Source organism: Seriola aureovittata, chromosome 9 (assembly GCF_021018895.1).
Source record: "Seriola aureovittata isolate HTS-2021-v1 ecotype China chromosome 9, ASM2101889v1, whole genome shotgun sequence".
Lineage (NCBI taxonomy): Eukaryota > Metazoa > Chordata > Actinopteri > Carangiformes > Carangidae > Seriola > Seriola aureovittata.
This window is the reverse complement of record NC_079372.1, coordinates 20,185,472-20,212,603: the sequence shown is the minus strand read 5'-3', so window position 1 is coordinate 20,212,603 and position 27,132 is coordinate 20,185,472. Positions and strand designations below refer to the sequence as shown.

The 27,132-nt window shown below is 46.6% G+C and overlaps 1 protein-coding gene across 2 annotated transcripts; it reads left to right on the top strand.

The window, feature by feature from the left end:
• Nucleotides 1-1,076: 1,076 nt before the first annotated feature.
• On the top strand, nucleotides 1,077-26,748 carry epha2b (eph receptor A2 b). 2 transcript variants are annotated; one of them, XM_056385202.1, is made up of 17 exons: nucleotides 1,077-1,225; nucleotides 1,916-1,995; nucleotides 3,611-4,259; nucleotides 15,764-15,919; nucleotides 16,456-16,815; nucleotides 17,031-17,161; nucleotides 17,252-17,426; nucleotides 17,540-17,639; nucleotides 18,349-18,404; nucleotides 19,412-19,537; nucleotides 20,229-20,414; nucleotides 20,526-20,587; nucleotides 20,667-20,876; nucleotides 20,984-21,133; nucleotides 21,217-21,410; nucleotides 22,901-23,056; nucleotides 24,815-26,748. In XM_056385202.1, the coding sequence occupies exons 1-17, from the start codon at nucleotides 1,141-1,143 to the stop codon at nucleotides 24,921-24,923; spliced, it is 2,985 nt and encodes a 994-aa protein (XP_056241177.1). In that variant the 5' UTR covers nucleotides 1,077-1,140; the 3' UTR covers nucleotides 24,924-26,748. The 2 variants fall into 2 exon arrangements, with proteins under 2 accessions (XP_056241177.1, XP_056241176.1); XM_056385201.1 differs by having other exon boundaries at nucleotides 20,229-20,426.
• Nucleotides 26,749-27,132: the final 384 nt, after the last annotated feature.

The following is a 27,132-nucleotide window of genomic DNA, read 5'->3' as shown; positions in this document are numbered from 1 at the left end:
TTAAACATTAAATTAATAGTCCAAATTGCTGGTGATAAAGTTTCTATCAATCGAGTAATCTCCTACTAATCATTTCGAAACAGTTCGGAATAGTATTTGCAATTGTCCTCTAGGCAAATATTAACTTATAGTCTGCGTCTTTATTGATTTATTCATTATTCACTTACCATGTCATGTCATAAACCTCTTTAATGCAGCCTTTTAGTATCTCAAGTCTTAAAGGTCAGATCTGCAGTGACAAAGTGCAGCATTTTCCATTCAGTGAACCCACACAGTAATATGTTATGTATGTATATATACTGTATGTATACTGTATGTATGTATATATATATATATATATATATATAATAGTAAGGGACAATAAGGGGCAACAAGGAGAAAACATCAAGAATGCATCTCTATAATTCACCTAAACACACTTGCACATTGGTCAATATACACATATTTATTTATTAATATTTATCTACTTTTAATTTCTATCTTAAACTTGTGGAATTTCTGCATATTTAACTGTATTTTATTGCATTTTAATTCAGCTGCTGAAATTTTAATTTCCCTTTAGATTAATAAAGTCATCTATCTATCTATCTATCTAGAATGAATTACATGGAAGCAGTGATAGCTTTGATTTATCGGCCTATAATTAATTTTTTTGTGTTAATAAACAGTCGTTGTTTCACTTTCAGTGATTCAGCAGATCAGCGTGTTTAGACAGATTGATGTTGACTGATACGAGGCACACAGATGTTTACTATCAAGTTTTAACATTTGCTCCGTGCACATGAATCAAGCTGCACATGAATCTTTTATCAACTTGTTCCCAATGTGCGTAAAATCCGACAGTCCCTAAAGGTTGCAGAAGTTTCTCATGTGCCCCCCCCCCCCACACACACACACACACACCTTCCCTCCACCCCCGCCCCTGATAATGCACGATATGCCCCCACACACACACACACGCACGCACACGCACACACACACATTCACATTCCAGTGGGCGGAGTCGGTGACGTGCAGGGCCGTTTGTGAATGAGCCGCAGAGCGCAGCCTGCAGCTCTCAGACAGAGTCCGGCCAAGCCCAGCAGCAGAGAGAGAGAGAGCGAGAGAGAGAGAGAGAGAGAGGAAGGAAAAGTTTGCCAAATGGATTTCTTCGGGGGAGTCAGACCTTTATTATTTTCATATTTTCTCATTAACGGTATATTAATTACATTACAGACTAAAGAAGGTGAGTGTCTTTTTCTTTTCTTTTTAAAAATAGTTTCCCAGAATTCTTTAAAAACTTTATTGTAGTGGAGCACGCGTGCCATGCGGGAGCCTCCTGTAAGAAACTTTAAAACCAGGAAACATTCCTCCTGACTCCCGTGACAGCTGTACAGAGTCTCTTAAGTCTTATTTTAACACACAGCTACAAGTGTTTACAAATGTCGCTCATCGAAGTTTTTCATATTTAATTATTAATCGATCGATTAGAGAGTGTAAGCTGCTGCATGTGCGCCGCTCTCAGATTTAACAGCAGCAGGTGAATCCAGGAGAAAGTTTCTGAAAGTTTTGAATCACACTGTAAACCAATGTTTTTCTCCTGTATTGGCCTTGGAAACTTTATTTTTGACATTATTTACTTATTTTAACATTCAGATACCGACATAATCTGAACAAGGTGTAACCTGTATAAGTATATGAGTAAATAAATGCAGTATTACATGTGGCAAATAAAACTAAAACTACATTTACTTTAAGTTTTGAAGCTTCTTTTTTTTAAACTAAACAACGTTTTAAAGTTTGATTTGAACAACTTTACTCACTGTCATCTGTACATATCAAATATTAATATCACTAAAGACGATTTCCATCAGTTCTGATGATGAGTTTTAGAGGTTTATTCTCCGGTGCTGACCGTGTTCTCGTGTCTCCACAGAGGTTCTTTTGGATATGAGGGCAACAGGAGGTGAACTGGGCTGGCTGACATGGCCCTTAGAGCAGGGAGACAGGCCCGGGGTGAGTATCTCTCCCTTCTCTCCTCCAGCTCTGTGACTTTTTTTCACTTGGAATTTGCCTCAGGATAAATCTGCAGTGGAACCACATTCACAGGAAGAGCGTGGATGAACTGAGATCCTCCGGTGCAAAAAATATTTGACCATTTGACTTGTGTGGTTAGCCGATGAGCGAGGCCTCGTGTGTGTTTACATGTCAGGTTTCTTTTCTAAAAAAAGAAAGAAAAGAGTGTGGCAGTTAGAGGTTAATGGTGTCCTGTGTCTGGATATGAGAAGGAGTTGTAGGATCCCAGGAGGAGCATGTCTGGACTGCACCAGCGCTCAGGCAGACAGGAGAGCTGCTGTAGCTCTGAGCTGGGAATACTTGTGGCTTCTTGTGGTTTCAAGGCTTCAGCTCCAGAATTGTATGTTAGAGAGCAATTAACTTTTAAAGTTTGCAGCATGTGGTACCTCTTTTTTAATGGGGGAGGGGTTTTTTTTTTTTTTTTAGATGCTGCTAATCATCCAGAGCTACCTTTCCCCTTAAACCGGATGGGAGGGGGTAGCGGAGATGTGTCTACAGGCTGCAGCGTTACACCCAAACGCTGCGGTTATCTCTTTGCCAGTATACAGGAGCCTTGTGTGCCGTCTTCCATATTGCGGTTTCAGAGTAATTGACCAGTCAGGCTCATGCAAATTCACTGTAAACTGCCTCATTTCATGTGCTGATGACTCAAAGGCATGTGCAGATGTGTTGTTCACAGAGACGCACCCAACTTCTAACCAAGAAGTTTGGCTGCTGAAAAAAATCACCTTGATACTGAAGTTATACTTTTAGCACTGAAACGCATCACGTGTTCGTTTGTTGGAAACTGTTTTTATTGAGCACATTTTCTCATGTAACTGCCATCACTTATGACAATTATTATTTTAAGTTTTAAAGCCCCCCCCCTCGTATAAATGTCCACCAGCTGTTTAATAGAGGTGTCGGCTCTGCTGTTGTACATCAGTTTTATATGCAGAGCCACACACTCAGCCAACAAAGCACATTCCTTTAATTAATAGCACAGTGGCTGCATGCACAGAGCAAACCACAGCCCCCCCCCCCCCCCCCCCCCGGCCCTGTGGGGGCCAGTTGCTCCTCAAGAGCCGAGGTTATGTTAAAGCATGCTGTCACTTTTTATTTTTTTTCCCAGAAATACTTGTGGCAGCATTTCGTATGCGAGTTGCAACACTATTTGGGGAAAGATGCCAGTAGTAACAGCGGCATGTGAACGACTGGATTGGAAATAATTTGGTATCTTTGCAATGTCAGAAATGCGTTCTCACACAAAAGTCCCTGAGCTCGATTGTTTTACTGTGAGTGCGGGTCGAGTTGAGTTGTTCCTGTTGCAGAAATGTGTCGTTGAACTGAAAGATCGACAAAAATGTTCAGGGGGAGAAGTCAGCAGTGCGTAGAGCCCCTGGTGTCCCGTCACGCTCTGTTTTTGTTTCCAGGTTCAGATTACAGTGGTTTAAGTTTATGGTTCCTGTTTTATTTTTGCCTCCCTCACAGCTTTGGTTCGGCCCAGCATGCTCAGGGGCTCCCCGGGGTCAGTGTTGGTACCTCTAACCTTGTTGGTTTGTGTGGTTTCGTTTAGTGGGAGGTCGTCCAGAGGACTCTGAATGGCTCTCAGTTCTACACCTACTCCGTCTGCAACGTGGGCGAACGGGAGCAGGACAACTGGCTGCGCACCACCTTCATCCAGCGGCGGCCGTCGGCCTCGCGGGTTTTCGTCGAGATCCAGTTCATCGTGCGCGACTGCAACTCTTTCGACGGCGCCTCGCTGACCTGCAAAGAGACCTTCAACCTCTTCACGTCAGAGTCGGACGCAGACGTGGGGACGACCTTCCGCAAGGGCCAGTTTAAGAAAGTGGCCACGATAGCTCCCGACGAGATCACCAGCAAAAACGAGATGCGCATCAACAAAGAGACGCGAGTGGTGGAGAGCCTGTCTCGAAAAGGTTTCTACCTGGCCTTTCAGGACATCGGGGCGTGCGTTGCGCTCCTCTCTGTCCGGGTCTACTACAAAACCTGCCTGGCCACAGTGAAGAGCCTCGCCTCGTTCCCCGAGACCGTGGCCGGAGGTGAAAACCAGGCTCTCCGGGAAGTGAGCGGGGTGTGCGTGGATAACGCCGTCAGCGAGGAGTTGCCTCGCATCTACTGCACCGTGGACGGGGAGTGGGTGGTGCCGGTCGGGCAGTGCCAGTGCAAACCAGGCTATGAGGAAGTAGAAGACGCCTGTCAAGGTAAGAGTGAACTGTTGAATCTTTGCTGCTTGTAAAGGTCCTTCAGCCACCAGAGGCTTCACACCAGAGAGAGAGAGAGTTTCCCAAAGAGACCATTTGGCATTGGTCACCTTCGACCTTCTTTTTAATTGTCATAGGTTGTAAAACGAGCCTGTGTGGCAGTCTGCAGATATTTATCATAGCTGTTATTATCATTGCTCAGTGGAATTCTCCCCTTGGCTAACACGGCTTCTCTGCGATGGAAGGAATGCCGAGGCCGACTCGTGCATGTCCTGGCATCATCCCTGACCTTGAACCGATACCTGTGAAATTAAGAAATGCACTTCTGAGTTTCAGCCATGACTCCGAGACATTCAGTTTGTTCAAGCACAATTTGCTCGTGTTATAAAATGCTGCACCCTCTGTGTCATCAGAGGCCGAAGACGGGCTCTGAGAAAAGCTCCCATCGAGGTCGTGCCTACTGGTTGTAACCCCTCTGAGCTCTACGGATGTTTCTGTTAATATCTTTGCGATAATACAGCATAGGAATATGGTTTAAATGTTGTTTAAATCTGTTGACTCTCCACTTTCTGTTTCATATTCTTGTAAAATAGTACATGACTCAAAGATGGAGCTAGAAGTCCTCGAAGCAGGAATTTGGTAAAAGCAGAGTAACCAACAACACTCCAAACTCAAAATCTCTTCTACAAAATCTCATTTTAAGCATTTATTATACATTTATCTTCTATTTCACTCATATATTGCACTATTTTTTGTGAACCTAAGACTTTGATAAACATATTCAATTCATCCACATCAGTAATTTGGAGAATCTCAAAAGCAGGGCTTCAGTTTTTCAGCATTTGGGCCAAATGATCTTTTTGCACAGAGGGTCAGAAATGGGCCTCGTTACAGAGAGAGTTCTGTGATATGCAACCTTTTTAAAAAGGTGACTTTAAGAAATAGTGTCAAAAATGCAGAAAATACCCGGAGACCTCAGAGGGTTAAAACATAAAATAAACACATGTTTCATCTGTAGCACAAAACATTTACAAATCCTCTTTATAGTGTTTTATTTTTGTCACAGTCACTTTGAAACCACACATTAAAGAAGTAGTTTAATGGATGTCAGAGTCGTGTTCAGACACTTCACCTCTCACAGGAATAGCTCATGACTTACAGCCTCTTGCATCAGGTGATTTCCTGCTCTCTCATTATCGCCCGTCCTCTTATCTTGATATGGGCGTGCTGCTCCGGAGTCGAACCATCACTCAGGCCTTTGACTTTGTAGTTGTGGTGTATTTTTGTGTTTTAAGTCCTTGCAAAAAAAGGAGGCTTTTATTGTTGTGGGGAGGCTGTCAGTGACTGAAAGTGATGAAAGAAGCTGGGAGGCTACTGTACTGTGATGGATTAGCATCTTTAAGGCTGGTCTCGGGGGGGAGGAAGCTACTGACTTTGTTCGTCTCAGGCATCACAGAGAGCGGAGGCCCCTGTGCGTGTGATCAGGGACGCCGACGACATGTCCCCCCCGTCTGCGTCGGCATCCGTCTCCCCCCTCTCCCCCCTCTCTCTCCTCCTCTGTTTGCATAAATGTGCTGAGCCTCAGCTCTGGGGTGTGACTGCAGCAGTGTACGTTAACATACAACACAGGCCGGCATGTGAGGGCCTGTCGAGATCTGCTCCATGACAGAGCACCTAAAGACTCCTGTCAGCCCCAAGTCCTCCTCCTCCTCCCCCTCCTGTTTGTACACACACACACACACACACACACACACACACACACACACACACACACACACACACACACATGATCTGAAACACACTGACACACAGGTATGAACGCTGTGGAACACACGCCTCGGACTACAATTGTAAATCCACATGCGGCCCGTCGTTTGCTCTCCTCCCCCCTCTGTTTGGCAACGGGCATGATAAGTGATGAAGTTTTCTGTCAATGCATCATTTTTAGCTGCGGGAAAGTGCCAGGCAAGATGATTAAGGAGGAAGGCGGAGGCGGAGGAGGCGGAGGAGAGGCAGGAAGGAATGAGAGAAAAGTCATACAAAAGCGATAGAGAGGCTGTTTTTAGTGGAGGGGTGTGATTCCTTTTTGGAAAACACAGAGAGAGGTGAGGACTGGAATGTAAAGGTAGGAGAACAATGAAGAGCTGTGTTTCCCTGCGAGGGCTGGAGGAGCCCACCTCCACCTCCACCTCCAACTCCTCCTCTCCCGCTTGGTTGGTACATTCCTGATCAGTTTGCCGAGGAGGAGCCTCCCAACATTACTCCAGACCTGTGGAATGCCCAGGGGAGGAAGAGCAGCTCCGGGTCAAGCCCTCACATAAAAATGACTAAACAAAGAAACCCCCACCACCACCACCACCCCCTGCAAAAAAAAAAAACCTACCGAGATGAAGTCAAATGAGAGGTCTGAGACACGTGAGGGCAGCCGGAGATGGACATGAATCACAGGGTTGCAGCGCAGGGCTCCAGACGCACGGCTCAAAGGGCTTTAAATGGATTCACATACAGACACACAGTTAATCATCCTCCCCACTTCTTTCCTGTTTGGGGGGGGCGGGGGGGCGGGGGGGAAACCCACAAAACTTCAATTGTGGTGTTTTTTTTAACTCGGGTTAAAAGTTTCCATGTTCGTCGATGTGATCACTCAGTTTTACGGCTCCTCGGCCCAGAAGGACCCCGTTAAAATAGAAATCTGTGACTTTATCTGGTTTTCGTCTCCGTCTCGTCATCTCGGCTTCCACATCACTCGTCCGTCAAACTGTGTCCCCCCCCACCTCCACCACCACCACCACCCTCCCGTCGAGGTATCTGTAGGTGGCATGTGCACGTCCGTCGCTCATGCTAACTACAGAGTCCTTCTTTTCTGGACAAACAAACTGTAAAGGTAAAACACATCCCTTCCTGCGCCGCAGAGACCCACCGCAGTGTTTAGAGCAGCAAATGTAAAAGCTTTTATGAAGCGGTTGTAAATCATATCAGCCGCGGAGGCCGAGCACAGAGCAGGCCTTTGTTTTTAATCTGAGCTTCACAGACCACTATAAAGCAGAATTATTTTTACTCTTAACACACGAGCATCAAACTATAAACTGCTCTTATTACCACGTTCCTCCTCAGACTGCTAAAGGCTGTCTCTCTCTGTTTCACTTTATTGTTTGTCCTTTACCAGCAGAACTAAAACTTTTATTACAGACACTTTTATTTCAGATTCTGCTGAAATACAAATATTAAAACCGTCTTTCTACTTAAATACTCTTTTATATTAAAAGTAAAACTAATTGTTGTGCAGAATGGCTCCTATATATGTTATGATATTATATTACTAGATTATTATTAATCGTGAATTAACATGTTAATGTTTCACCTGGTGGAGCTGGAGATGGTTTTACATACCTGTGATTTAATACAGACACTGATGCATCATATCTTAATCTTAGTAGGAACCATATGCAGTGTAATAAGAGAAAAGTGCAGTATTTACTGAAACAGTACAGTAGGAGTACAAAGCAGCATAAAATAGTAAGTACAAGTACATCAAAATTATACCTAAGTACAGTACTAGAGCAAATATAATTAGGGTTAAAAAAAATAACAAAGGATGTCGGGCTTTTAATCTTCGTGAGAAAACAAACTTTCTTTTTTTAAATTCTGGAAAAAAAAAGAAATCTGGACTTTTTTTGTAATTAAGTGGTTGAATCGTTTTTAACCCCGACAGCAGCAGCAGCGCTGTGGGTTTCCACTTGTGACTCACTGTTGACACTGACACAGTTTTCCTCCGCTGCCTATCACGCCCTTCCTTACCCATAATCCTCCCTGGCACAAAAGAACGGCATACCGCGTGTCACCCCCACAAAGGAACCGCGGGCTGCCCCGGCTGGTCCTCGGGATTGTGTTTAACCGTCCAGGTCCACACCTCATCAGCCGCTCTAAAGCCTCAACAAACAGCGCTTAATCCCACATCACGGTTCCCACAGGGCCGCGTTTATAAAGACACACACGCTGTGGAATATTTGAACCGCTGGCGGCAGTTTTTCGGTGTCTTGGAGAAAATGGCGTCTTGGTGGAACGACTGTCCACTGAGTTCCAGTAAAGTTATTATTCCTTTGGCCAACGAGGTTCCAGTAAACCGTTCTCTCTCTCTCTCTCCCCCCATCCCCCCTCTCCTCCCCCCTCTGTCCGTGTCTCATCCACAGCTGATGTAACAAACAGTCGGTGACTAAGTTGTAGTTGTGCGACTGTACGCCGTGGTGAGTGATTTGTATGGGTAGTAATTGACTTGGGTGTGTTTGTGCTTTTTAAGCGAACTAACTACTGGTTCTGCTGCTTTCTTGCCTTTGTGCAACCTCTCGTCTACCTCTCTCCCCACATCCTCGCCGTCCCTGAAGACTCCCTCTGTTTTAGCCTCAATTATCCGCCTCTCGTCTTCTATTTATTTGATGCTTTCTTATCTCAACACATAACTCCCATGACCATTTCACGGTCCTTAATGCATTTTTACTCAAGAGACGCTCGCTGTTGCGCAAGATGTCCCAAGTACAACAAACTGACAGACAAACAAAAAGTTTCTCCTTCATGTGTTGTGTTCTTCTTGTTGAATCACAGAGCGGCTGTTATTTTTGGAGGCAGTTTTTTTTTTGGTGCAGGTCATGATTATGACACTGATAGAGTTTAAACATCCCGTTTCACACGGCCCTGATGGAACTGTTTCGACTGTATACACTTCTCCTCTCGCTCTGATAAATACTTCTCTCCGCGACCGACTCATCAAGATAAATACAGGCTGAATTTGAACAATGCTGCAAATCGGAGTTGTTTTTAGTGGATAGGAAAAGACAAAGTGGTTAATGCATAAACATTTAGTGAAAGGTGAAATGTCTCAGTTTTAGGATTTGAATCCCTGATCGTTCTCTTGGAGACACATCCTACAAAAACCAAAGATCTGCTGTTTCTGTGTCTCTGAATTCAGCTGGTTCGTCACAATCACCCCAGACCTTTTTAAAGACCGAGGTCTGTTTCAGCTTTATCTGATGTGGGAGTATACAAAGCAACGCAAACGTGGCACCGCACCTCAGGATCTCTGGGATTTGATTTAGTTGGTTTACAGTGGATTTCACATAATGGAATCACCTCACTCCTGCAGGATAATCACCACAACAAAATTTTCTGCTCTATTGAACTCCCCTGGCTCATGGTCTCTGTCGCTGGTCTCACAAATGTAAAAAAAAAAGCATCTTATCAGACATCGTTTTGCATTTAGAGGCACAGGCTGGATGCAGTTTCTCTTTTTCTTCCTCGGCTCTGGAAAGCCGCCGTGATTATTTTGAGTTGGTGGATTCCTCAGATCTCGTGCCAACGTAACGTCTGCCCAGCAGGCAGAACTAGTGGGGAGTTGGTTAGATAATGGGGGGGACTCTGAAGGCGCTTTCAAGTGGTATCATGCACCGTCTTGTCGGGTCACGTTTTAGCAAACAGAAACACTGGCAATTACTGCGAAGAAGATGACAGGAAATGTTGCAAAAGAGGAGATCGAGTGGCCCCTGCGGCTCTTTAATGTGAATCAGAGCTAATCGTACTGTTGTGGTTTAATAAGTGTGATCGGTGTGACGGCCAAACCTCTGAGATGTCAGAACGCACGGAAACCACTTGGTGTCAACTTGCTGATGTGTTACCTTTGGCTGCACTTCATACTGAAGCTAATGATGTTCTGTTTAACACCTTAGCTCAAACCGACTCCTGTTAGCCTGTAGCGAGGGCGGCGGGAACAGAAATATGACGATATCTACACATTTTCTTTCTTTGCACAAAATACATTTAAAGCTGCATGTATTGATTTATTTGCACAACACACAACATCTCATTTGTTATGAGCATAGACTGTAGATAAAAATGGACGTAGCCTCCGTGATGTCACCAACAGGTTTCTGAGGAGCGGTTTTGAAGCTCAGAGTGAGCTGCTCCACTGTCGCCATCTTGGCAGCATCTGACTCCACCCCTAACTCCAGGCTAATCCAAAAAATGGTAAAAGAGGTGGGGCATGAGTGGAGCCAAGACTTCAGTGGATATTGCTTTGTGGCAAGAATATGTTCAACCACCTGTCACTCAAAGAGGCCACGCCCTCAATCCTCCATAACTTTAGTCCTTAATAAAATGTAAACAGGTGAGTTATATAAACAGGTGTCATGAAGGAGGAAATTAGCCCTAGAGACCAAAACTGTTTATGCACCAGGCTGTAAACATGTTTATTTCTGCTGTAAAGTTGGACATTTTAACATGGGAGTCTATGACTCACTGTTGGAGCCAGACTCTAGTGGTCGTTAGAGGAACTGCAGCTTCTGGTTCTTCAGGGTTGATGCTTCATTTTTCATCCTCAGAGGTTGATGCTTCGTTTTGACCACATGAAGCTGATTCAACCAAGTTGAACAAACGATAACGTTAGCAACCAACAGACACAAAGCAACACGTGTGTTAATTAAAAACAGAAACAGGCGATTTGCGACCTCCACGACTTGCTTCATGGCTAACCAGCTAGCTGCTAACCGGTTTCGTGAGAGCGGAGTTTTGTGTGCTGGAAAAACAAAATGATGAGTACGGGTGGGGGTGGGGATTTGTGCAGAGCCGTGCGTTTAAATGCATTTAACTGAATTAGGCTGTAAGTATCCTCCATTAGTGAAATCACTGAGCCTCAGCAGTTCTTGTTCTGTGCAGCGTGTGTGTGTCGGCCGCGGTGGAAGTCGGGACATATTTCCTCTTGGTGACATTCCTGAGCCTGGAGGCAGTGTGTATCTGTGTGTGTGTGTGTGTGTGTGTGTGTGTGTGTGGGGTGGGGGGTGGTGGGGGGATGTCCAGAGCAATGTGAAGTGCATTGTATTGTACTGCTGGTGTGTGAGGTCAGCACTATCCTTCCACCCCCTCCCTCCCTCCCTCCTCCAGCATAGCACAACACAGCACCCACTCCACCCACCCCTTCACTGCTAACAGGACGAGCCCGCAGCGGAAACCGGAGGTCATCTAATCCCCCGGTGACTCGCAGACCCGTCGGCTCAGGGCTTTCCATTGTCGCCGGGCGCTCGGCGGCCTCGCTCAGCCACTTTCCATTTTGTCCTCCTGCCTGATAAGTCGTTTGGTTTATTGGTGCATTTGGTCCCATTTTGGCCCCTTCCTCCAACCAGGAAGTGAGACGATCCTCGGCTCTCGGTGTGTGTGTGTGTGTGTGTGTGTGTGTGTGTGTGTGTGTGTGTGTGTGTGTGTGTGTGTGTGTGTGTGTGTGTGTGTGTGTGACCTGTTGGCTCAGTGTGGTGTGGTAAAATGGCGTTGCATTTGCCACCTGGCTGTCTGGAGGAAACGTGGCCAAATGAGTGTGACTGGTCGAGCTGAGGGCGCTGGAAAACGTCTGCGACCTTCCTGGCGGCCAGGACTCGTTTCTGCTTCACTTTAGAAACATGTTGAGGATGTTTTGAGCCTCGACTCCACTTTTCACTCCTGGTATCCCTCCTCTGTCGGAGAGCAAGGGAGTGGATGGAGAGAGTGGTGGTGGGGGGGGGGGGGGGGGGGGGGGGGTCGGGGAATTTATTGTGTTTGTTAACAGCTCCAGATGAAAGCCTGAGTGCAATTGTAAAACAGATGTAATGCCCTTACAGCTGCTCCAATGGTCAGCTAATCCTTCTGACTAATGTCCTCCGCCCCTCCCACACACACACACTTTCATCTGCCCCTACACCTTTACTGCCCCCCGCTCCACCCCTCCCCTCCCTTACCTCGGTGACCCCTGGCTCATGTTACTGGCTCACCTCCCCCATCAGAGACCCCCATTGTTCCACCGACGAATCCGACTCCCCCCAAAATGCTAATGACATGTTGTCACCCTGCATACAAACAAAATGACATGACATATTGCAATTACGGGTCGGACCAAGTCAGGAATGAAAACGGGGGAGGGGATGGAGGGAGCGAGGGAGGGGAGGGGAGGGGGCGCAGGAGACAAAGACTTGACTCACTTGCCTCCAGATATATTTGTGCAGCTCTGATAAGGATCAAGACATTGTTTTTATTTCTTAAGGATTTATTTTTCCAAGATGTTTTTTTGTTCACTCCTGTATTTAACCTCCTTCCTCATGAGACGAGCCACGGGCTTCTGCTGCAACTCTTCCTCCTCCTCCTCCTCATCACAGTGAGCATGTGTTTGTTTTACTTGGCCACTGACTCCCTGTAAGCCATGCACAGTTTAACTCACAACTACCCTGAGGCAGACCTGACCTCTCTGTCTTTAAGAAGCCCAGCGCCTGACATGATTGTGGAACCCCCCCCCCCCCCCCCCCCCCAAGTCCTGAGGGCGACTTCTGCTGTCAGGCCAACATGCTACCCATTCATCCAGCTATCGCACCGTACATTCATCACTGTCGCCATCTCATCCATCTTAAGTCCTGCCGACAAACTGAGGTGGGGGGCCGCCACCCCACCCACCCACCCCCGGGCGCTCTCCGGCTCCAGAGCCATTCGGGGCCCCCAGACTGTAACAGGCCTCTGCTCCCACTCTCAATAAACAAACATGGAGCAACTCGAGGTGCACGGGGGCCTCTCACATGACACACCGGAGCGACGGGGAGGGAGAAAGAAAAAGTGTCCGCTCGAAGTTTCTCAGATGTTTTAACTTAGAAGAGGCTGGGAGACTTTTGTTTATGAGAGGGAAAGCATTCAACGCGGGACCCCCCCCCTCTCACCCCTCACCCCCTCCCCTATAGTGGCTGCGTTCATGTTGGGTCAACACGTTTTGGCTTCCCCTGCAGTTATTATTCTGTCTCAGGACTCTGGTAGACTCAGCGCTGGTTCTTCTCTTGGTCACGCTCCCCTGTGTTTCCCTGCTTTGATTGGCTGCTTTAGGAAGGAAGGCTGCGTCAGCCTCGCGCTTCCTGCTTCCTGTTGTGTCCAGCAACAATCCAAACCCCCCCCACCCCCCCACCTTCTCCATGGAACCAGGAAGTTTCCTTTCACCGGTCTCCGCTTTGTCGAAGAATCCTCACTTTCGAGCTTCAGTTACTGTCACCGTGACTCACGCGTTTCGAGAAACTCAAACTCGCTCACCTTCGCGCCGGAGGAGCCGGGGGCTGAAAACTGAAAGCTGCAGTGAAGCCGCCGGGCTACAGGCCTCCTGTTGGGTGGTGTGCGCTGGAATGCATCTTGATTATAGAGGCAGCTTACAGTGTAAGGCCATCATCTCCGCAGGCCTGACCACGATGCATTGCAGCCGGCACTGTAGCGCCAAAAAGAGGCTAGTCCTGCTCTATTCAGTTGCCATGTGGCATCTCGGCTATTCCCATCTGCAATGCTTGTGTGTGTGTGTGTGTGTGTGTGTGTGTGTGTGTGTTTTCTCTTTCAGCACTTGAATGGCATGGCATTCTCCCTGCCTGCTGGTCAGTGGTGAATAGCAATGTTAATGGGTTAGCTGGGAGCCTTTTTAGTGAGGACTGGGAGGAGAGAAAGGAGGGGAGGAAGGAATTCGGGGATTACGAGGAGGAGAGGTAGGGGTATGAATCGGGGTTTGAGGCAGCAGCTGTTCCCCCTTCTCAATGGAGGAGTTCACCCTGGCCTGTCTCCTTTTCTCTCCCCACCTCTTTTCTCCAGCCCTCAGCAGGGTACAGTATTCCTGTCTTTTCTTTCTTCGACCTTCTGTCCCTCCGCCCCTCCTCTCCTCGGCCTCGCCCCGTCCTCCTCCGGGTCATGTGCGTTAATGAGTAGCGGCGGTTGTTTAGTGAAACAGCTGGCGACAGAGAGGAGATGTTGTCTTGAGGGAAAAGCCCATTAGACAAACGTACAGATCCTTCTCGTGCCGAGTATGTTTCTTTCCGCCATTGTCGCCGCGCTCTTCAGTCGATACACACCTCTTCACAGCTGCTTCGCCGAAACCCCTGAAAGAAACCAAACCACAGTGAGGAGGGAAAAAAAAGAAAAGAAAAGAAAAGAAAAGCGAACTTCATGGTCAATCGAGTAAATCTCCCTTGATATGACTGAAATGGAGCGGGAGCTGTGTGCTCTCTGTCTTGTGTGTGGTCACTTGTGGCTTCAAACATGATACTTGATTCGAGTGAGCGAGACAGCATCTCTGAGCGGAGCTGATATCATCTCTGTGCTTGGCCTCGGCCTCTTGGCTCTACCCTTCGCAAACTCTGATGTTTGCCTTCGACTTAATGTCTCGTTGCTTCTCTCCCCCCCCCCCTCCACTGGCACGAACTTCAATCTTCATGCTTTCATTTTAACTGGCAATCATGTCGTCTTGTCTGCCTCATCCGATCGCTCTCTTCTTCACTTTACATTCTTTCTTCTCTTTATCTTCTGTCGTCCTTTGACCGACATGTCTCATTTTCATTGTCAACATCCTATGAACTTCTGTCAGGAGCTATTTAAACGCCCCGAGGAAATGACTCGGAGGGAAACGTACGTGTGTGTGTGTGTGTGTGTGTGTGTGTGTGTGTGTGTGTGTGTGTGTGTGTGTGTGTGTGTGAGAGAAGGACGTGAACAGGTGACAGGCAGCGTACATAATCCCCCTCCTCTGATGTCAGATTTACCCGTGTGTCCGCGGGTGTGCTCTGCATACATGTATGTGTATTTTGTGCATACATGTGGGTGTGGGTGCATGTGTGCAGTGCATACATTAGAGTGTGTGTGTGTGTGTGTGTGTGTGTGTGAATGTGTGATGGTGTGAGGACATGAGCAGCAGCAGCCGTTGGAATGCCCTCGCAGAGTTAAATGTGAGGGGGGGGCTCGTCTCGTTTTCACTTTCCTTTACGGCGCTCACTCAGAAATTTCACACCGTGTTAAGTTCATATTTCACCACCGCTACACACAGCTGGATCTTCTACCTGCACCTCTGTGCTCCGAGTCGGACGTGTGAAATTAGGTGTCATCTTATCTCTGCGATACAGTTTCAGAAGGCTGCAAAATATATAACAACATAAAGAACTTTAGAGCGCAAACGGATGCTGCTTCATTTCTAAATCTTGGTGCTCGACTTTTGTTGCCTTTTTATTTCTCTTGTCTCGCAGCTTTGAAGACTGACTTACCGCTGGGGAATGTGGGAAGACGGGTTTTGTTTGTTGAGAGAGAGACGGTGAGGCAGCAGCAGCAGAGGGGGGTTGTTGGTTGAAAAAGTAAAGAGTAGGAGTGCCGGCGAGGCAGGGAGTCTGCGTTCTTGTTTCAGGGCTCGGCTCGTGTGAGAAAAGCTGTTGCTTCAATGAGTCAACACTGTGCAGAACTTGCCCTCTGTTTTCCCTCCCATATCTCTGTCACTTGTCCAGATCTAACCTTTAGCCTTGACATAATAACATGTCCACTCCACCTCGCGGTCCTGCGCGCAAAGGTGAAAAGTTCACAGCGTCACTGATCTTTTAAAGAGGCCTGAGTGATGTGGAGGAACTGGCTCCGTGTGCTGTGTGTCATGTAGGAAGTTGCCTGAAGTCACTGTTGTCCTCATTCACCTGCTCATGCAAATGTCCGCGTCTTTTCTGTGTTTGCAGAATGTCAGCCCGGCTTCTTCAAAGCTGCAGCATCCGGGGAGAAGTGTGAGCCGTGCCCTGCAAACACCCAGAGGCAGGACTCTGGGGCTTTGGTTTGTCCCTGCACGGACGGCTTCTACCGGGCCCTGACCGACCCCCCCACCGGACCCTGTTCAGGTAACGAGTCTCCTTCATTTGAGACCTTTTGCATGAAGAAACAGTAGCTGCCAATGAGCTACCAAGTCATGTCACACCTGAGTTTCCACGCGTGCAGGAATTAAATATGATTTTCTTGTTGCACCAGTTTTTCCTGCACATATTAGTAAATGGATTAAGACATTAATGTTTTTTGGACATTTTAAATTAGAGAAAAAAGCATCACTGATTTACTGATTCTACAAATGCATGATGACTTTCCTGTCTCTTTATTATTAAACTTTAAGATCAACAATTTCTTCAGTGATGCATCTGTTCAAATGTGGGAAAGGTTCATTTTGAAGAAGAAATCTGTAAATATATTTAATATGTGTGTGTGGTGAAACATTTAGATTTTATTATATTATTTATTATATTAATTATACTGAATGGATTTAAATCCATTATTATGAAGAAGCAGTTTTGTGTGAGGGCTTTAGCTCATTTTTTGAAGCGACATCCTGCCGTCATGTGACATTTTGCTTCTTGTTTCTAACGTCCTGATCTGTGTTCCTCAGGCCTCCCCTCTGCCCCGCGAGACCTCATGGCCACCACCACCCAGCTCTCTGCGGGAAAACTCCTCCTGTCGTGGAACCCGCCTGAAGACACCGGAGGTCGCTCCGACATCACCTACGGCGTGGTGTGCCAGCGCTGCGAGGGCGGCGCCTGTCAGCCCTGCGGGGAGAAGATCCGCTACGACCCATCCAGCGTTGGCCTTACTGAGACCAAGGTGTCGGTGAGCGAGCTAGACGCTCACCTCAACTACACCTTCACTGTGGAGGCTCACAGCGGCGTGTCTGTGTTTGCCAGTCAGGCGACGCCTCGGGCTCATGGACCGCCATCCACCACCACTCTGACTACATCTCTGCACTACACAGGTGAGTGCAGCTGATACGAGGCGGCGGAGCGATGCTATCTGTGCTGCAGTGATGAGAGATGATATCTGTGAGGAGGCCGAGCGCAGCAAGTCAAATCCTGCTGCAGGAGGGAGATGAACTGTCAGATTTCATCATCACTGTCGTATTTTTCAGATTCTTTTTAAAGGTTTTCACATCGCAAAGATGCTGAAGTATTCACTCCGCTCTGTCCCCAGATCCCCCCAAGATTACCGCCATGCGACTGGTGGAGAGGACCTCCACCAGCTTGTCTCTTTCCTGGGACGTATCTCCCCGACCACTGGCCCAACACCGGCCCGTCCGCTACGAGCTGATCTACCGCAAGAAGGTGCGTCACTCGTGTTTACTTCATCTTATCTTACAAGTTTAAATCTGCTGCCAAAGGTATTTAATTAAAAAACTTCTCTCCGTGTCGCAGGACGATAACCTGGATGTGACGACCTTCATCGTGCTCAAACTGGAGAAGAACTCGGTGCAGATCAGCGATCTGGCCCCGGGCACAGCCTACCTGTTCAGGGTCCAGGCCCTGGGCAGCGACGGCAGCCCCGGAGGCTCCAGCGTGGAGGAACAGTACGAGACCTCTTCTGCTGAAGGTACAGAGGAAAAACCAACTGTAGAAGAAGAAAAAAAAAAAAAAGTTTCTTGAGTTTCCTGTAGGAGTGAGACCTCTCTGACACGTTGCCTCCGCTGTTTCTTTACTCTCCAGGACGCCTCACTCAAAGCAACACAGCAGCCGTGCTCGGTGCAGCGGTCGGAGGAGCGGCCATGTTGTTCATAGTGATCGTGGTCCTGTTCCTACGCAGACGGTCAGTAGCCCCCCCCCACACCCACACCCACACCCACACCCCCGTCGTTCTGTCCTGTTAATCAGTTAGAATACACCCTCCTTCACCGGCTTCCTCTCTCATTCTTCAGCCCTTCCTTTGTGGGGCCTCCACATGGCCTTTGCATTCACTCACTCCTCACCTCTCTCTTTCTCTCTTCCTTTAGCCACCTTTCTCTTTCTCTTTATCTGGATCTGTGTCCCAGCACTCGCAGGGGAAGAATTTGCGTTGAATGCACCTTGTCATTGCTCAATGGTTATATTCTGGTGAGTGTTGGGGCCTTTGAAAGGAAATTGGTCCAGAGTGGCACATTGTTGGTGATAAGAGGCGCTTAGTTCCTTCTGTACCCGACTGCAGGCACTTTGTAAAGGTGACCTGGGAGTGTACCGCGGTAGGCTGCGGCTCGTCTGTCCACCTCCCTCCCTCCCTCCCGCCTGCTTGTCTGTCTTTCAGTCTTTAAATCAGCTTGGCAAACACCGTCTATCGTCAGGCGTTATCAAAGGGCCGCTTCTCTCTGAATGGACGCATTGCACCGGTGTCGGGCTCCTTTTGAAAGCCTTAGAACGGCTGGAAAAACGGTTACAAAGGTTGCTATGTGCTATTGATATTAAAGCAGGCCGATGATATAGAGGAACAAAAAGATGCCATTTGTTGTTTGAAAGTGGAATAAAATGTATTTATTTTTATTCAGGAAGAGAAACTCTCACACCAGGCAAGGACCAGAGGACACCTACTTCTCCAGCCCAGGTAGGAAACATCCCTCATCTCTCCGTCTCGCTTTACTCACTTTACTTATATACACACAACTAGAGATGAAACCGTTCTCAGACTTTAATTTTAATTATCATGCTCAATCACTGCGGTTAATCTAACTGACATTAGGTACTGTGTGGCAAGGCTGCAACAATCTCCCAGACGCATGCGTGGCAAGCAGCGTGCATTTGTTTTGTTGTCGGTCAAAACATGGCGAGATTTTTTAGCCTCCTACAACCCTTTTTTTTTTTTTTTTTAAACTCATTTGGAGGCTGCAGCTTCACTCTTTCATCCCTGAACACAGTGTAGCCGCGGCGTCTCTGGTTTAACAGCACCGTGCTGGACAGGTGTGTTTACAGTGTCTGTGCTCTGACAGACGTTATAGCACGGAAAATAATGATAATAATAATAAAAATAATACATTTGCTATTCCCTTGTTAACAGAGTGTGAAAACCGAGCACTGCTTCTGGTCCCTTGTCCTCTCGTATCGGACACAGATGTGTTGGACATGTCTTTATTTTAATGTTTAAAAGAACCTCTATGTAAGTTTTGCTATTGCTACATAGCTAACGTTAGCATTAACAGCTGTTTACTTACCGGTCTAAAGGAAACGTGAGTTCAGCATCAAACTTAACTCCTTTTACTCGCCGAGCGCTGTCTTCAGCAGTGGAAGGCAACGCCAACGTTAAGTCTTGTCATTTATTTCCTTCACTGAAGTTAGCATGCTAACCAGCTAGCCCCAGACCAGCCTGAAGGAAGCAGCGCAGCTAAGAGGGTGAATTATAAGCTCTTGTAAATTGTAAATGCAGCGATGGCTAAAGCTCCACGACCGCCACGCACTCCCGACAATAAACCACAAACTTATATAGAGCAAACAGAAAGTGCTGCTAATTGTTTATTTGTGGTTTCCGCGATAAAACTTCATAACTGATCATTTTAGGTCAAGATAATTGTGATATTAAATTTTATTACAAACAATCTTCTTCCTTTTTCCTCACAGAGCAACTGAAGCCTCTGAAGACCTACGTGGACCCACACACATACGAGGACCCCAACGTAGCCGTCCTGAAGTTCGCCACTGAAATCCACCCCAGCCACATAACCAAACAGAAAGTCATTGGAGCTGGTGAGTGACGAGCCCCGCCGAGACGCTCTGCTGTGGGGCTTAACGCCGCGATGTTGAAAGATTTTTCCAATCCCCGGGCTCTCAGTTTATATTGAGCCTTTTCCACGGCCTAAGAAGCTGACTGACAGCGGTTACTTTAGCGAGATTAGCATCTATCTGGAGTTCTCACACAACAAGTCGAGGCATTTTCTGCTGTGTGGCAACTCTTGGCTGCGGTGATCTGTGTGTTTTGGCTCAAGTTGACATGAACAATTACACAAAACAAAGTGTTGCAGAATCAGTGTTTTGGACGGATATCAGAGCAGCTTCCTGGGCCCTGCCCAGATCTTTCATACATGATACGTTTATCCGAGCGCGACCACCTTTACCCTTTGAACCGACAGGCTTTTTTCAGCTTTCACCCCCTCCCTAAATTCCCACGACGCCCCCCCCTTCTCTCTCTCACTCCTTTCTCCTCATGTGACAGCTGATTCCCATGCTCTCACACCACAGGCCATCCACTAATTATACAACATCGGCTCTGCCTCTCAACACCCAGCCTCAACACACCTGTGAGATGGCCCCGGGCAAAACCTCCCTGTTTTCACTCTGTTGCACAGCAAACGCCTGCAGCTGGAAACCTGAGGAGACGTATCAAACTCACCCGATATCCCTTTTCTTAAATGATTTTCTTCTTTTTTTTCCCCTGCAGGGGAGTTTGGCGAGGTGTACCGGGGGATTCTGAGGGTGCCGGGGAGGAAGGAGGTGGCGGTGGCGATCAAGACGCTGAAGCCCGGCTACACGGAGAAACAGAGGCAGGACTTTCTGAGCGAAGCCTCCATCATGGGTCAGTTCTCTCACCAGAACATCATTCGCCTGGAGGGGGTGGTCACCAAATGTAAGGATTTCTGTGAGTTTTGCTGCTTTTTAAAACTTTTTTTCATCATTTTCTCACTTTTATTCTGGTGACTCTGGGCAGGTAGTGAGTTGTTTTAATGTTTGTGTGCAGTCAAACACGCCATGATCGTGACTGAATACATGGAGAACGGAGCACTGGACAGGTACCTGAGGGTAAGTCCATGATCGGTTTCTTTGTAAGTTTCTTCCTGTTTTAGTCACAAAACTAAAAACTAATTTTTTCCCCTGTCAGGACCACGACGGTGAGTTTTCCTCCTTCCAGCTGGTGGGCATGCTGCGCGGCATCGCTGCCGGCATGAAGTACCTCTCTGACATGAGCTACGTCCACCGCGACCTGGCTGCCCGCAACATCCTCGTCAACAACACCCTGGAGTGTAAAGTGTCCGACTTCGGCCTGTCCCGGGTGCTGGAGGACGATCCCGAGGGGACGTACACCACGAGTGTAAGTAGATATCAAACTCCCGGTGCGGCGCGGTGGAGTTTTAACGGCTTGAGTTTTCTTTTATTTTCGTTTCTCTGTCTCTAACTTGAAGCGTTTCTCTTGAACAGGGAGGTAAGATCCCCATTCGCTGGACGGCTCCAGAGGCAATAGCGTACAGGAAGTTCACCTCAGCCAGCGACGTGTGGAGCTTTGGCATCGTCATGTGGGAGGTCATGGCGTTTGGCGAAAGGCCTTACTGGGACATGAGTAACCACGAGGTGAGCTTCGGTGTCCTCTGATGTTTTTCATGAGCCCGTCGCTGAGAAAAGATCTAATCAGTTACCTGATGAACTTCCTGCAGGTGATGAAGGCCATCAACGAGGCGTTCAGGCTGCCGGCGCCCATGGACTGCCCCTCGGCTGTTTACCAGCTGATGCTGCAGTGCTGGCTTCAGGATCGCTCCAAGAGGCCACGCTTCGGAGACATCGTCAGTCTGCTGGACAAACTGCTGCGGAGCCCAGAGTCCCTGAAGACCATCGCAGACTTTGACCCACGGTAAGTTTATTTACGTACCAGACTAAATGGCTTGGTTTGTGTATTTTTGACCTTCAGTAGTTACCACTATGAGCCGCCAGTCCTTGGAAACGGCCCTGAAACCACAACGTTCACAATACGATTAATATAGATTCAGGTTTTAGTCTCATTTCTCCTTTTGTTTTCCGCTTACGCAGCATGAAAACTGTTAATAAGCCCCTGAAGTCACGAGGAAGGGAACTGCCCTCCGCTTTAGAAACAGCTCAATGAGCTAAAACAGAATCAACAGTAAGTTAAAGGTTCTGCTTCCAGAGCTGTAGAGTTTAACTCAAGACCTCCGACGTCACTGTTGTGAAGCGTGACTCAAGACGTGAAAGGACAAACATTCGCACTTTTTTGAAGCATAAAAACTAAATAAGACAGAGTCAGCAGGTCACCACACACCTGTGCACTTGGTCTGAGTGACTGTATGTAAAAACACTATTAGCAGGAAAATGTTCAAATGCTAAAATGTCGTTTTAAAGGTCAGAGACCAGTTTAATTTGAAAGATTTGTGCCTTTAGACTTGATATTTTCGTTGTGCTTGCTTTTTGTTTTTGTTTTGAACAGTTTCACAAAGACAGACTTTGACTGTGGCTTAGATAAAACAAATAGACTTTTTCAGACACTTTAGCTCTTGACTATCGTCATTGAGACTTTTTTTTTCAATCAGCAACTGACCGCTCGGCTCTGTTTACCTCCAGCAGGAAATGTGAATTCTAAAAACCGTCTCTTAAAAACTCTTTCCCTTTTCTTTTCTCTCTCTATAACAATGTCGCCAAACCACAAATTATGATCCATGTTTTCCTGTTTTGTTCTTTTTTTTTGTTGTCGTTTTTGCTGGGAGCTTCTGGTTAGCGCAGGTGTCCATCAATTGTTACCATGGTAACATAGGCCTTAGTCTTTATTTTTGTGAAACGGTCTAAGTAACTGACTGGAGACTTAACTTGGACTGGTCTTGATTTATTTGAGACTGAACTTACTTGAAGTTTGACCTGAACTTGTCTTGAGGAACCAGAGACCTGGACTTGCTGGAACAGACTTAAAAGCCGCTCTGGCAGCAGCTCCCCAGGACAGAAGTGCAGGGTGTATCTGGGTAGTTCTGGGGAAAGCTTTAAGAAGGTCTACTTAAACCGTTAAAAGCACATAATGACACCTTGCCTGCCAGGCTAATGAAAGAAATGTGTGTGTGCAGTCCTGAGGAACATTAAAGCTCCTTTGTATGGGACCGTATGCATGAACACATATTTTTCCTTTTGTGAGGAGCATTAAAAGCCAGAACCGGTGAGAACGGACAAAAGGCTGCCGTGCTCGTGTCTTAATCGGTTCTTTGCCCCCGAACAGCTCCAACTGGTTTTTATCACCATCTTGTTTCCTGCGTCTGTAATTACAGTCCTCAGTCATCCGCCTTTGTTGTGGGAAAGCCTGTTGACGATTATCATTCGGGTCTACTTTTTTTCTTTCCTCCGCAGCGTATCCATCCGCCTGCCCAGCACCAGCGGCTCGGACGGTTCCCCCTTCAGGTCGGTGTCCGAGTGGCTGGAGTCCATCAAGATGAGCCAGTACAGCGAGAACTTCACGTGCGCCGGGATCGTCACCATGGACCAGGTCCTGCAGATGAAGAACGAGTGAGTGGCCTCATTCACAACACTTTGGATCTCTTTACTTTTTGTTTTTGGCAAAGAGGAGGAACATTTGTTTTTCAAATTGTGCATGAATTAAAACCAACATAAAGTAAACGTCTTTTATGAACTTCCCTCTGGTAGCTTATATATTTGTTTTCCCAAAAAACAAAAAACGTTGCTTTTTCAGCAGCCAGCAGAAAAAGTTTGTGCACAATATAATCTCTAACCTCAGCTACAACTTGAGAAATGTTTGAGATGGAAAAAGTAACGGAGGGAGGGGGGAAGGAGTGGGCTCATTTGTGGCAGGCTGGTCGTGGTGGCTTGTGGTCGTTGCAGTCCTTATTCTTCTTTCCTCTCTCCATTCTTTCTCTCATCCCTCCCTTCACCCCCACACACACACACACACACACACACACACACACACACACACACACACACACTCCCGAAAAACCACCAGTTTTGCCTGTTTAGGGCAGAGGCCTCTCGTGGCTTCGTCTACATTAAAGGAGGAAGAGGAGAGAATAGCCTGTACAGTTTGAGCAACGAGAAGATTAAGGAGCTGAAATAGATGGATGAGATTTGAAGCCCCGTTGTCGGCACGTTTGTACTTCTAGAAAGATTGAAGAGGTGCGCTCAGAGTGCCCCACCCCCACCCCCACCTGAACTTATCACAGGAGGGTTTAAGATTACATCAACACTTCTACGTTTTCATTGTAAACCGGCGCTTTCAAACGAAAATAATGTCCGTCCAGACCAAAACACTTGAAAAACACACACATACCTGAGCAATCGCACACACTGAGTGTAAAACAGGAAGCAGATTGTCTTCTCTGCAGTTGATTAGTTGCCGCTAATGAAGACAAGAAGGTCGGTAACACATTTAATTCATTATCATGGCGTATTCACGGCCGGCAGACGAGGCTGATGAGAGCCAATCAGGAGAGACCGTGGGTGTCTGCGTCCTCATTTCATTCCCAGAGTTTTCAAACTGAAGCGGGTCCAGCAGCGTCTCTGAAAGTCTTGAGGAGGAAACGTAGGAAAAGTTTTAAAATGAAAACGTAGTAGTGTCGTCTCAGTCAGTTTGATTTTAATGAAACAGACTCCAGCTTTTGCTCAGTGCAGCACATGATATAAGGTTGTTTCAGGCTAAAAGCTAAAAGGAAACCCCCCCCCCCCCCCCCCCCTCCTCCTCCTCTGCCATGGTGTACAGTACATACCTCATGATCCTGGCAGACTGTGAAGCAGACGACAAACCCTTTTTGAAGTATTTGTCGTACTGAATGGTGTGATTTCATGGCCCCATGTTTCCATCTCGGGGCATCTGGTAGCACTCTCGGAAAACCAGCAGTTATTTACAGGCCACCCTCTGCTCGCCAGACAAGTGATTCATGGTCAACAGGGAGAATCCTCGTTAAGTAATTAAGGCTGTAATTAAGGCTTTGACTTGGGACTGCTGTGTTGTAGCAGGGCTTCCGCAGGTTTGCATCATGTGCCTGTGAGGAGCGAACCCCCCCCCAGTATTATCCTTTAATTGAAGATAAATTGAGACCCTGGAAGACACCCCACCTAGCTGAACCGGCTGGCGTTTCATCACAGTGGATGAATCAGTGATTGCTTCAAGAGCTCGAGAGGCGGGAAAGATGTGGAACGAGTCCAAGGTGTAAATCCTCCTCTTATCGTCTCTCTCTCTCCCTCTCTTTCTCTCTCTCTCTCTCTCTCTCTCTCCCTCCCTCCCTCTCCCTTTCTCTCTCTCTCTTACAGGGACATTAAGAACATCGGGGTGAGGCTCCCTGGCCATCTGAAAAGAATCGCCTACAGCATCTTGGGTCTGAAGGACCAGACCAGCACCCTGAGTGTGTTTGCAGTGTGATCCTGACGCCGACGGAGGGAATTAAAATGGGGCACTGACGCCAGGCGGCCCTCTGAACTCTGAGCTGAGCCGGAGCGACACTGCAGGGACGCCGCTCGATCGGCGGAACCAAGAGAAAACGTCTCGCCATCCTTTGGGGCCAACTGACTTAACTCAGACTGACTTACTGTACATTTTTTTTTTGTTTTTATTTCTTCATCTTATCCACACGGGAAAGGAACAAAATATACAACGATAGATGTATCAGTTAGACTCTGTATATTTAGATATCTATTTTTTATTACTCATGTCTTCTGTACAGATACAATCCATTGCTCATGCATTTATTTTAATTTTTTTTTTTTTCTTCATTTCACATTCCGGCTTCATAAACATCAACAATCGAGCCAGTTCGTTCTGGGAACAGCTTCAACTGCAGAAACTGCACCCTGAGCTCGTCGCCCCCCCCCCCCCACTGCACGGTGCAGTGTGACAGTATGGGAGCTAGAGGAATTCAGCCTCGGCTCAGTCTGTGGTTGGTGCTGATGTCATGGCGTCCCCCCCCCCCTTTTAATTGGCACTTTGGTCCACTTCCTGTTAGACCAGTGAGGATGGAGCGCCAAGAGAGAGAGGAAAAGAAAAAGAAAAAAAGAAAAGAGGGTGAGCTGGCCCAGAGTAAAAGAGACGGTGACGCTCAGGTGTGTAAACACAGACTGACCTTCTGCTGGCTCCGTGCTGAGATTAAGCTATAATCATATACGTGGTGTTAGGACATATATGAGGTACTCTTTGTGTACAGATTTTTTACCAAAAATATTGAGAATTTTATATAATGTAGCACTTGGATCAAGAATCACATGATCTCTTGGTTTGTCTCAACAAAAACAAATGGTATCACAGTCAGAAATCAATTAAAAAGTCAATTAAATCATTTTCAATTACAGTGCAGTTTATCTATTTGTAGTGTGCCGGTAATGAAGAGGGAGATGGTGAAGTTTGCCATTAATGAATTTACTCCCCCCCCCCCCCCCCCCCCCCCCCAACTCCTAAGAAGAAAAAAAGAAAAAAGAACTTCATGATGATGATTTTTGTTGTGGTTGAAATGATTTCATACTTAATAATAGTTTTTTTGGTTTTTCAATTTCAACGTTTCTCGTTTTGTTTTTGTAGAAGCGACAAAGATCCACCGCTGTTGGTTTGAGTGACACGTTGACGGGATTAAACTAAACAAAAAAAAAAATACATAAGCTTTTGACAATTCAGCGCTCGACATGTAAAGACATTTTGAAGTGCCTGTCTGTGGGAGCCCCCCCACCCCCCCCCAGTGCTCCTCTCTTAATTGATGACTGCAAAATCATTGTGTTACTGACGTGCACCTTCCTCTACTTGAATTTTTACTGTGTTTTTCAAATGTATCTCTGATTCTCTTGTAGCTGATGATAGACCCATCTTTGGAAAAGGGATTTTGTTACTTTTGTATGATTTCACTATTTGCCATATTAACAAACTGATCAGTTCCCATCACTGTCCTCCAAAAGCCACGTCTCCTCCTTCTGCTGCCTTTCCAAACATTTTGAGAGTTCCTTCATAAAAGAGCAAACTCCTTCCCTTTTGCCTGTTGTTTTATACTGTATTTAATAGTCTATTTATTTTTTACTTTTATTTATTTATCCTGATAAACACTGAGCTGGGATTATAACTGAAGGTTGCGCTCTCATTCTTGATAATAATAATAATAATGAAAAAAAAAAAGCTCTAATGTCCCTCTTTTTATTCCTGAATTATTCACACCTGAGATTGTCTTCATTTGCATTTTTGGAGCAATAAAGTCTTAAATTAAATTTTGGCAGAGCCTGTTTGTCTGATTGACACTAAACACAGCAGAGGGATGTTTGTGTTTGTTTTACATGGTGCCAGGATGTTTATACTTCCACCTGGAAATCCTCATAATGCTGCTGGATGCTTTAATTCCACAGTTGGAGCCTGTAATAAACACACATACACACACACACGCACGCACACACACACGCTGTAGTATCTAGTTATTAGATACTTATTCGATTTATATTCTCTAATCAGATCAGATATTAAACTATGTGGTAAAGTAAACATGAAAACGTCAGATTTAGCTCTGATGTTTTTATATTTGTTAAACAGAGATCACACACTGATCGGCTGTTTGATTACTCTTGTCTTGGGAAACGACCTCCAGCGTCAGATGTTCTTCTCC